This window comes from Puma concolor, chromosome D3, assembly GCF_028749965.1.
Source record: "Puma concolor isolate L17-30 chromosome D3, mPumCon1.1.hap2, whole genome shotgun sequence".
Lineage (NCBI taxonomy): Eukaryota > Metazoa > Chordata > Mammalia > Carnivora > Felidae > Puma > Puma concolor.
This window is the reverse complement of record NC_141678.1, coordinates 29,210,366-29,222,485: the sequence shown is the minus strand read 5'-3', so window position 1 is coordinate 29,222,485 and position 12,120 is coordinate 29,210,366. Positions and strand designations below refer to the sequence as shown.

The 12,120-nt window shown below is 42.6% G+C and overlaps 1 protein-coding gene across 1 annotated transcript in view; it reads left to right on the top strand.

The window, feature by feature from the left end:
- The first annotated feature begins 6,251 nt into the window (after positions 1–6,251).
- CRKL (CRK like proto-oncogene, adaptor protein) overlaps positions 6,252–12,120 on the top strand; it is a 37,284-nt gene continuing 31,415 nt past the window's right edge. The window contains exon 1 of the mRNA XM_025933459.2: positions 6,252–7,098. Coding sequence (XP_025789244.1) covers positions 6,788–7,098 — 311 coding nt within the window. The 5' untranslated portion in view covers positions 6,252–6,787. The remainder of the gene's footprint in view (positions 7,099–12,120) is intronic.

Below are 12,120 nucleotides of genomic sequence, written 5' to 3'. Positions count from 1 at the left end.
TGCAGCCAATATTTAAAGTGAAAGACGCTCGGGTGCCCTGAGTGGCTCAGTTGGTTAAGCATCCAACCCTTGATTTTGGCTCATGATCTTATGGTTCATGAGTCCAAACCCCACATGGGGCTCTGCACTGACAGCACAGAGGCTGTTTGGGATCTTCACTCTCTGCCCCTTCCCCACTCATGATCTCTCTCTCAAAATAAATAAATAAGCATTTAAAAAAATAAATAAATAAAATAAAGTAAAAGCAGCTCACCTGCTTATTTTGAAGTGTAGGCCTGAGGGGCAGGCTTTTGTACCTAACCATCATCAGGTCTATGAAGTTTTGTCAAAGATAGAAGCTGAATATCCTGACTTGCCCTACTACAAATCATTTTGATGGCTTAGCAGTGGTAACATTTTACAGCAATTTTTTTTCAGCTTAGAGCCAAGATTGAAATTTTTCAGAACAGAGAACTATTCCAAACCATCATTACTGAAGAATTGGAAATTAGCTTTTGCTACAGGCTTGATAGTGTTTCTCAATGAATTCAACCTAAAATTACAGAGCAAAGCAGTGCTTATATGTGAAATGTGTACTGTAACAAAGTCATTTTGACAATAATGTTTTGAATCACAAATAATGTAAAACAGCTTTATATACTTCCTGTAATGTCAAAAATTAGAAGAAGCAATATTGCCAGACCTTGATGTCAAGTGCAGTGGAAATTTCCATATTTCAAAATCCATTTCATTGTGCAACAGAGGAGCTTCCACCTAACCTTCAAATGGAAATGACTAATCTGTAACTAACAAGAAGCTAAACGACAAACATCAGAAGAATCTAACAGAATCCTATATATGTCTTCCAACAATAAAATGCTCAATTAAAATCATGCTCATGGACCAACACCAGTACTGGCAGTACCATCTGGATGGAGACATTTTCAAAGATGAAACATGTAGTATCATTACAAATCAGCATTTATAGCTCAATATTTGATGATAGGGAACACTAACTTTGAGCCTAATTAAGCAAAATATTATCCCAAACAAAAGAATTCCATTCTTCTCATTAGCATACCTGGAGTATAAAGAAGTTATACTCAATTGCTATCATATTTTGAATTTCACTTAAAACATTTGTGGGAAATTTTTTTCCTCTTGTTACACAAGTACCTACATAATATTGCCTTTCCTCTTGGCCTGCAAAGCCTAAAATATTTACTATCTGACCATTTATGGAAAAATTTGGTGACATACCCCCAGTGTAAAGAATTGAGTACAATTGGTTTCTTTGAGCTAAGTGTGAAAGGGAATCAGTGCCCTCTAGTGAAAGGGTCATCCTGCTCAGAATTTTCTAATGGCATTCCAGAATGCTTTAAAATCCAGGGGAAACAAGAAAATTTGCCTTCCAGCCCACAAGTGGCTAAATGATAAGAAGGTGGACTTATATAAGAGAGGTGACACAGCAATTATAACTATGTTAGAAAATGGCAAGGAGAACATGACCACACTTGAAAGCACTAGAAAAGGGCACCTGGCTGGCTCAGTCAGAAGAGTGTGTGACCCTTGATCTAAGGTTATGAGTTCGAGCCCCATGTTGGGTGTAGAGATTACAAAAAAAAAAAAAAAAAGAAAAGAAAAAAGAAAAGGAAAAGAAAACTTAAAAAAAATAAAAACCACACTAGAATAAGGTCGGGCCAGTGCTTTCTATAGTGGCCAATAGAGCTTCTGGATATGGCAACTAAGTCTAGTTCAAAGATATCACCCCGTGAAAGAAGTGATTATTACGTTGATATTTTAAATAGCTTGGTATGGAAAATTGTGAGGGGGATATGAACATTATTAGTATTGTAGTAGGAAAGTAATAGGAGGGGGAAAAAAGCAAATCATTAATAAGCTCCTTTTTTTGTTTTAGGGAGATAAACTTAGAAATACATGTAGGGCTGCCTGGGTGGCTCAGTCAGTTGAGTGTCCAACTCTTGATTTTGGCTCAAGTCATGATCCCAGGGTCATGGGATTGAGCCCTGTTGGGCTTCATGCTGAGTGTGGAGCCTGCTTAAGATTCTCTCTCTCTCTCTCTCTCTCTCTCTCTCTCTCTCTCTCTCTCCCTCTCCCTCTCCCCCTCTGCCCTTCTCCCCTACTTGTGCTGTCTCTCAAAAAAAAAAATGTATATATGTGTGTGTGTGTGTGTGTGTGTGTGTGTAAAACATGGGGGAATAGTGACTGAGAACAACTGATAAGAGAAAATTTATTGCATAGGAGGAAAATATCTCAAAAAATTAGGTTAAGAAATGCAGTAGATATTCAACAGGTCAACCAATCCTTGTGGAGAAAGCATCTGAGAACTGCTGACCTTATCAAGTCAGTGAAGTAAATATATCAAGTATGCATACCTACATGGTCAAGCTTCTTCTCTCAGAATCATTGATAGAAAAGAATCAAGGGCAGGAGAAAGGGACAGACCCTTGCTCTTCTCATGTCCTCAGTAAGGCAGCAACATAGGAAGACTACCTGGCTTTAACCATCATCAGGATTGGACCTGTCCAGATAGGGGAGAACAAAGTCAACAGTAGGTTGTCCCAAGATTGTGCCCTTTGCACAGAGGCAGCCTCAGGGCTAGGAAGTAAGGGATCTGGACAAGGTACTTGAAAAGCTTTGTCAGTCCTTTGAGACTAGATTGTAATTATCTTAGAAGAAAAATCTAAGTGTAATGCCATCTGGAAACCCTGGGAATGAGCAAGCTGGCAGAATCACAAATCTTTATGTTACAGCAACCTCTCCCTTTTTTTCTTAATGCTTCCTTGTGCTTCTCCATTCACTTCCATTTTGTTATATCTTAGCATCTAGAAACATTTTTTGGAATTAAAAAAAATTTTTTTATGTTTTTATTTTATTTTTGAGAGAGAGAGAGAGACAAAGCATGAGCAGGGGAGGGGCAGAGAGAGAGGGAGACACAAAATCTGAATCAGGCTCCAGGCTCTGAGCTGTCAGCACAGAGCCCAACGCGGGGCTCCGAACCCACAAACCACGAGATCATGACCTGAGCTGAAGTCAGACACTCAACCGACTGAGCCACCCAGGTGCCCCTGGAATTTGTTTTAAAGCTTGTCTCAGCTGTACTAAGGGAAAGTAAAGCACTTTTAAAAATTTATTATGAAAAATTCCATACATATAAAAAAATAGAATATACTATAATTCATCCTCCCCATCCTGCCCCAAACACACGTCTTGTTACCTAGCTTCAACAGTTACCAACACAAGGGCATTCTTATTTCCACCTTTGTCCGGTCCATACTCCATCCCCCAGGGGACTATTTTGAAGCAAAAGGAGAGGCATTTTGATCCATCTGTAATATAAATTTTTCAAGAGGGGATCATGGCACTTTGGCAGCTGAATGATGGTGCTATCTGAAATCCAAAAAGAGGGACAAGTCCAACCACTCCTCTGTATTATAAGATTGATATTCCTTCCTGGTGTTAAATTTTACATTGGAAGACCTCAGTTTCCTGATCAGCAAAACAAAGAAAATGGACTAAATTATAGGCAGTTGTGTAACAATAAAGTGAGACTGACTCTGAGTCAGGAGACCTGGCTCAGGAGTGCCAGCTCTGCCTCTTGCAAATTATGTAATTTATAATAACTTATGTCAGCAAGTCACTTAACCTCTCTGAGCTTCTGGATCATCTATAAAAAACGATTTCATGGGACTTTGGTTGGAGTAAAACAATGTATTATGCACAGTTTTGTGAATTGGAAAACACTATATAAATTAGGTATTTTTGAGTTATTTAGTTAAGTACAAAATGACTCAGATTTGAGTCTGTGCATTAGGAAAACACTGATGGCTATTGACAGAAAAGGGGAAGCTGAGAGGCACAATTTAATCCAAACAGAAGATAAAACGTAAGGGTAGATACAGGGTTAAATAAACCTCAGGTCCAAAGACCTATTTTAAATACATTTATTATGTTAATTAACAGGAAATAGTGACAAAAATCACATTACCTTTACTACAATAAATCTTTGCTCTGGCTTCTTCTCATCGTTATCCACCTACATTCAAAAACCATTTATTTTAAGTATATATTATGTGCTGGGCACTGTGTTGGGCACTGGGAATACAAAAAGTAATAGTAAAGGAGGCCTTCAAGACATTCTGATTAGGACCAGAGAGATGTTTATAAACAATCACAACAGAAAGTGATAAGAATTTAGGCTGTGACCATAGAGTTTGCGTAGAAATTATAGGGTGTGGTCAGATTCTGTTCTACTTTTAGAATATACATGCTTCCGTGTCACCAATAAACAGGTGATTCCTACAGCCTTCATTATTAGCCTACCAAAGGAGAGGCTGTAGAGAGATTAAGCACTGAGCTTCTACACACAGAGGCTGGAGACAAAAGTGCTATCAAAAAAGACCAAGAGGGGCACCTGAGTGGCTCAGTAGGTTAAGTATCTGACTCTTGATCTCAGCTCAGGTCTTGATCTCAGGGTTCTGAGTTAAAAAACAAAACAGAAAACAAACAAGTATATTAAAGAGAAAGAAAAAATTGTATTAGTGGCTCAGAAGCTTAAAAAAATAAAATTAAAAAAAAAGGGATTCTTTCCACAGATTTTCAGTATAGACACATAGGGCCAGGTAGATCAAAGAAAATGCTAGGTTCAGTGGAGATCAGTGATGATTTCCAAAGGTCAGTTTCAAAGTAAGGGTAGAATCCAAATAAAGGCTGGGCAAAGAGTGGCTGATGATGAAGTGGTAAAATCTGGTAAGAAAAGGTAGCCAGAAAATCAAATGGAGATTTTTCTCCCTACCCTCATCCACCCATTGAAAGATCTGCACACCTTTAGGCTATGGAGGCAGAAGCCCAGATAGAGGCTGAATAGTAATAATTAAAAGCTCTTATATGATGTTTAATATGTGCCAGGCACTATTCTAAGCACTTTACAAGTATTAGCTTGTTTAATATATGAGGCATAGAATGATTAAGTAATTGGTCCAAGGTCACCCAGCTAGTCAATGGAGCAAGATTTGAATCCCAACAGTCATCTTCAAATTTTGTGCTATTCAAATTGTACCTGAGTCATGACAGTTTTTGGAAGATGAAAACCTGCTTATGCTATGTCACAAAAGGCACTAGACCTTGACATTTCCCCTTTAGCTTACTCTAAGATAGATATCACCTATCACCCTAGAATTCAGTATATGATCAACTTGGATGCAAACAGCCCAAATGAAATTCCATTGACAAAGGGATCTAAGTATGGGTTTGTGTTGCCTGCGTCTCCCTTTTTGGACATGCTTTCTTGTCTGTCCAGTTCCAGGGATGGTGCTACCAATAAATCAGGCACCAGTAACCTGGTGGTTTTTCTGAACAGTCATTCATTCAATAAATATTTGAGCATCAGTTCAGGTCCAGACATTGTGCTAGGTCCAGAAGTGAACAAGACATACAAGATCCCTGTTCTCTTAAAATTTCATTCTAGGGCGGGGCGGGGAAACAGGCTAGGAGGTCCTGGCGGGAGTAGGGTCAGCCAAGGACTGGGAGATTCAGAAAAGCTGCAGAATCCAGAGCAGATGAGGTCTTCAGGCCACGCCCGGAGGCGTTTGCATTTCACTTGTATCAATCAAGCGCTAATTAATGATGGCCACACTGCACCAGACTGTGGACTTCCTAGACCATTTACTCCTTTCGATATAACCTCCACAACCCCCCAATGCTGCCTGTCGAGTCTCCTGGCCACTCTGGGTCCCTTAACCTATCGGGCCACCTCGGGTCGAGGCCACCTCGTCCCTGTCTGCTGGTCACCTCAGCCCCCGCGGTCATCTCCTTCCAGAACCACTTCGACCCATTGGGCCTGTCCGCCCATCGGTATCCCTCAGGGCGGGTCCCCCTGAGCCCCTAGGCCGGCCAGGTCACCTCAGTGCCACGCCTCCATGGCCAGAGATTCGGCGTGTACGTTAATGCTTTGTTCCCAGAGCAGGTTTTCGAAATGCCGCTCCCTCTAGTCTCCAGCTGTTTTCCTGCCAGCGCGGGGAGAGCCGGCCGCGGCAGCGCCCCCGGCGGCGCACCGCAGCCCAGGAAGAAGGGAGTGGCCGCCACCACCACCGCCTCCTCCACCTCCCCCGCCTCCCCCGCCTCCTCCCGGAACGCGGGAGCGGCCGCGAGTGGCGCACGCCCCGACCGTCACGACCGTGCTCCTGATTGGCCGCGCCGGGCGACGACAAGGGGTGGGCCCAGGCGGCAGCTGGGAGCCGGAGCCCGCGCGTGCGCAGAGAGAGTGCGCTGAGCTGAGGGGGAGGTGGCCGGCCGCTTCTCCTGCGTCCGCCATTTTGTTGCTGTGGCTCTTGGGAACGGGCTCGGCAAAGCCGCCCCGGAGGCGCGACGCTTTTAGGAGTCCGGTTCTTTGCGTGGCGGCGGGTTTCGGTGCAGAGTCGTGGGGGGGGGGGGCGCGGAGTCGGCGCGTTCCAGGCCAGGAGTGACTGGAGGTACCCCGGTACTCCGGGCAGCCCGAGAACCCCGGGGCGGCCTCCGCTGCGGCTCGGCTTCGCCCGCCCCGACCTCGGGCTCTGCTCCGCATTCCCCGGGCCGGCTCCCTCCGTAAGGCGGCCCCGGAGCAGGCGGGCGGCGGCGGAGGATGCTGCGGGCCCGGAGCCGAGAGGAAGGTGGCTCGGCCCTCTAAGCGCTCCTCGAGGTGTGCCAAGAGGCCCTTCCTTGGCCGCAAAGCCGTCTGTCGGGCAGAGGCGTCCAGAACAGAAGAGAGCAGCCGCCGCCCCGACTCGCCGCAGAGCCCCGGCTCGACACCATGTCCTCCGCCAGGTTCGACTCCTCAGACCGCTCCGCCTGGTACATGGGGCCGGTGTCTCGCCAGGAGGCGCAGACCCGGCTCCAGGGCCAGCGCCACGGTATGTTCCTAGTTCGCGACTCCTCCACCTGCCCTGGGGATTATGTGCTGTCCGTGTCCGAGAACTCGCGGGTCTCCCACTACATCATCAACTCTCTGCCCAACCGCCGTTTTAAGATTGGGGACCAGGAATTTGACCACTTGCCGGCCCTGCTGGAGTTCTACAAGATCCACTACCTGGACACCACCACCCTAATCGAGCCCGCGCCCAGGTATGCGAGCGCCCGCGTCCTCGGGCGCACAGCCCACTCCGACCGCGGAGGAGAGTCGAGAATGGCAGGGGCTTGTCCGCTTGGGATCCATCGAAGAGTTGGGGGAGGGGGGTGCGGCGAGGGGCGATTGAACCCGTTTCACCCCATTCTGAACCCAATTATTTTCCAGAAGGCATTCTGAACGGAAGGCTAGTGTCAGGATCTGGGTCACTGAATGCGGGGATGCGTTTTAAACATGTTTAACGGTGGTTTGCATAGTTAAAATGCACGCTTTTTTTGCCCTTTGTCATATTATCTATTGGCTTATTCTACTACAGCAGAATGTTTTATTGTTGTTTTTAAACCTTTTTTGGACCACAGACTTATTTGAGAATCTCAAAGTAGTCGTGACTTTTCCCCCCTCCCTAAAAATGTCCGTACACTCAATTTTGCACACTGCTCAAGGTTCTTGCAACTCCCTGCTCCAGTTTTAGAACTCTTGGACTGCAGCCTTTGGAACAATCGACAAATGAAAATGCTTGAGCGTTCAGAAACAAAACCTTTAACTGTGAAACATCAGAACTATATGTTGATACCTTGGTGCCAGGTTTGAATTAATGCCAGACACCTTTTGTTTTATAATTACAGAATTTTTTTTTTTTAATTACAGAAATTTTAAAATAAGGTGTATTGGTTTCATCTAGGACATATTTTTAACTTTTTATTTTATAGTTTACTCCCAAGCTGGATCATTAATAGGTCAGAAATCAATCTGGTTAAATTCTAAGGAGGGATAAGGCTATAATGTTACTTACTAAAGGACAAATTTAGAGCAACACTTTCTTAATTCTATGCAAGTTTAGTTTCACATATGCTTTTTGGATATTTCTGAGTCTAATGATTTAATATTAAAGTTAAGCACCCAAGGGCTCCTGGCTGGCTCAGTTTTTAAGCCACCAACTTCAGCTTTAGGTCATGATCTCATGGTTTGTGAGTTCAAGCCCTGCATCGGGTTCTGCTCTCACAGCACCCAGCCTGCTAAGGATCCGCTCTCCCTCTCTCTCTGCCTCTCCCCTGCCCCCCCAAAATAAATAAATAAAGTTAGGCCCCCAAAGTGACTCCCAGCATCAAGCATCCTCCTTTTCAAGTAAAGTGCATTGTTTTATTTGATTACTTGCTTTAATTTGTCTTTAGTATTTTCTCACTTTTATTTGAATTATGCCAAATTTGAACTGAAGAAATTGCTTAGAATTTTTATTTTAATAAAAGGTATTTTACTGCCCATTTTGCTTTTTGAACATCTGTTTAAAAAGGATAGGGTGCTGATACTGGTTTTTTGGAATGAAATGTTTCTGATTTTATAGATTCGCTGGCAAGATGTTGCTCTGAGCTTTAACCATTAAAAGCTATAATAATTAAGGAACCCCCACTGCAGGCGTAAGTGTTGCTTCTGTGGAATAAGATAGAGAAGAAACAAAGCCATGACGGTATCATGACTGTAAGATTAACTGCTGAACCAAATGGACTTTAAAAACTGGGAGAAAGTGATTATAAATCAAATAGTGTATAATAAAGACCTAGGCACCAAGAATCTGATTAGTGAAATCTCCACGTCCCCAAAGATGCTGGCTATTACAGTCAACTTTGAGCACAGTATAATTCTGATCTAAGGGGTTGGAGAGAATATTAGAACCAACTGTAATGAGATTTTTAATATGTTTAAGTGAATTCTCCAACTCATGGAGGTGAATTATGTCATTAATTTCAGGGATTTATTAAGCCGTGTTATGTGAAAGGCACTGTGCTTGCTTTGAGGTGACAGATACTATTAATACAGCTGTTTGAGAAAGTGTGAGTAAATGGTTGAATTCCCTCCTAGAGAGAAAAGGGAGTATGCTGCAGTGGCTTCCCATTACCAACAAAAACAACTCCGCATTTTTCATACATGTGTCTTCCCAGATACCAGACATAACTTTATGTTTTTGCTGCCTTTCCTCCTCCCTCTCCCCTACCTGTTCTTCCTTTAGTGCAGCCCCACTAGCCAACTGGGGCTATTGGCTCTTCCCTTGATTGCCTAACCCCCACTCCTCGCGTATTGAAATCTTAACTGCTGTTCTAGGCCCCTCAAATAATAAGCCCTCCCGCTTACACTGCAGCTTTAATTGTTTTTCCCTTCTCCCTCTTTTTGCTCTCTGCCCCACGCATGTTGCTGTAATTTAGTTTCTTGTTTTTCCTTGTGATCAGACGGTGATCACAATGCTGGTTGGATTAGATCCTGACTGGATTTACTTTCTTAATCTTTGGACTGTCCTTCAAGCTTGAAATTCGCCGATTTGGTTTAATGTGTTTTCAACCTTCAGAAAAAACTAGAGGTATCCTGTAAAGCCTTGACCAAAAGCAAGTCAGTTTAATGCCTCTTCACACCCAGGGCAGCCCGGGTGGTTCAGATGGTTGAGCATCTGACTTTGGCTCAGGTCATGATCTTGTGGTTAGTGGGTTCGAGCCCTGTTGTCAGCATGGAGCCTGCTTCGGATCCTGTGTCCCCCTGTCTGTGGCCCTGACCCACGCATGAGCCTTCTCTCTGTTTCTCTTTAAAAAATAAACATTTTTTAAAAATGCCTTTTCACATCCAAACAAGATAAATAAAGTGGTTTAGTTATTTAGGCGTCAGAATTGAGCTTTTAAGGCCAAAGTTTCATGCCCCTTAGCTTTTTAATTTTCCTTAGTGAAAAATTATAACAGTATGACTTCCTCAGAATTTGAGGACTGGTCCTTGTTTCCTAGTCTGATCTTTTTTATTGGAATGTTCCTTAACATTTAGTTTTGTATTTTCAAATGTTTATGAGCATTATATGTCAGTGATAGAAGTTGAGAACAATGGATGGCAGACATACTTCTTCCATAATAGAACTTATATTTTAGTGGAAGAGACCAACTAAAAATTAGGAAAATAAATAAAATACAAGATTAATAAATGCTATGAAGGAAATGCAGCTGGGCAGAGAGAATATAATAGAAGAGACCTACCTGATGTAGTGTGGTCAGAGAAACACGATGTTAACTAAGCGTAGAGAAGAGGCAAGCCTTGGGAAGGCTTGGATTAAGAGAAGGGAAGAGCCTTCCAGTCATAGGGAAGAGCTTACACAAAGTCCGGAGGTGAAAAAGATAGTAGGTTGGTAGTGGTGAGAGTTTTGTTGTTTTGTTTTATTTTGTTTTAGAGAGCTCAAACTGGGGAGAGGAACTGAGGGGGAGAGAGAGAATCTTAGGCAGACTCCATGCTGAGCCCAACACAGGGCTCCATCCCACGACCCTAGGATCATGACGTTAGCCAAAATCCAAAAGGGACTCTCAAAACTGACTGAGCCACCCAGGCACCCCGGGAGTATGGTGCTTAAATAAGGGGGTCCAATAAGAGTTATGAGATACAACGGTCAAGATAAGGAAATTAGATTTTAATTAAAGCACAGTGGGTCCCGTGGAAGGAATTTGAAGCAGGGGAGTCCTCTGGGGTTGTCACTGCTATTCAGGTGCAAAATGTTCATGGCTGATAACATATAGGTGTCATAGTTCATATAGACTGACTTGAGCTATGGCTTGGAGGTGCGTGTTTTGGAGTTAAGATTGAGTTGCTGATGGGAGGGGAGTGGGGAATGATGAGGAAAGAGAAAGGAAGAAACCAAAATGACTTGATACATTAGTAACTTTGTATCTTCTCAGTTTATCTTATTAATTCCTTTTTGTATTTGTGGTATTCCTGTGGTGGGTTTTAAATTAAATTTTGTTTTTAATTTAAGAAAAAAACCTCCAAAAGGTGTTATGTCTTGTCAGATGGCTTTTGTTGATTTTGAGTGACCTTAAAGGATTCTCTTTCAGCATGTGAGTGTACTTTTTATATTACAGTTGGTGAACAAAACCTTTGATGGTTTTCACCTCCAACTTATTTGAGTATAAACATTTTTAAGATTCTGTTCATTAAGTTATAGTTAGTAAGTGCTAGTGCTTCTTAATTTAATGGAGGTGATTTCCAGTTTAACAACAGAATGTTTCAGAAGATTCCTGAGTGGATTGTTTAGATATGAAATATGTTTTCCTGTGGTTTAGAGACTGTGTTTTGTATAGCTTACTTTGCTTATAAAATCTCCAGTTCTTAGCTTATATAGCTATATGAAGGCTAGGAGAAAAATCCTGAAAAGTAAAGTTTTTTAATTGAGGCAAGTTGACCCTTAGAGAAAATATTTGATTTTCACAACAGACGTTGCATGTTACATGTATTTGGTAACATAGAACTAACATTGAATCAAAATAATCCCTGTCAAATTCTTGAGAAGATTACTGGTACTGGGATTTTTTAAAGGCAATTTCCATGCTATCTAATATGATAGAGTAGCTGGAAAAGGATGCCCAGCCTAGTCTGAGTGCCCAGAGGAGGGCCCTCCCACCTGTGAAGCAGAAGCCAAGCCTTGCATGGACCAGAGGATGCCATGGGCATCATGGTCACACCTCCTCCCACATCCCCTGTTCTAAATATTTGAGGGATCTAAAATCTGGACTTTTATAATTAGGATTGGGGGAGAAAGATTACCAGTAATTTTGATTAGCATAGAATTTGGCACCATGAATAAACCTTTGGTTTTCTTCTTACCAGTAGTTAACTCCTCTAAATTTGATTCAGATGAGATACAAGAACATTGTCATTATGCTGGGAATGGAAGTTTGCCCGGTTAAGAGTTGTGACATGTAAAGTACTGGTAGGCATTTGATTTGTGATTTTTCTCTCTTAAGACTCAAATACAGAGATTTGTTTTTTTAACCTAAGATAGAATTTTTCTTTTGACTTGAAGAGTTGGACTAGATTATTTCTAGGTTTCCTTCAGGCTAAAATATTTTAGTTTTTCCTGATAAGTAAAAGGGAACAGTGCTGATTAGTGGGAGTTCAGATTATTTTAGAGTCTGAGCTAAGATCATACCACATAAGGTGGAGCCATTAGGCATGTGGCAACTAGTCTGGAATGACGTCCGAGAGCATGAGTGGAACAGTGGTAA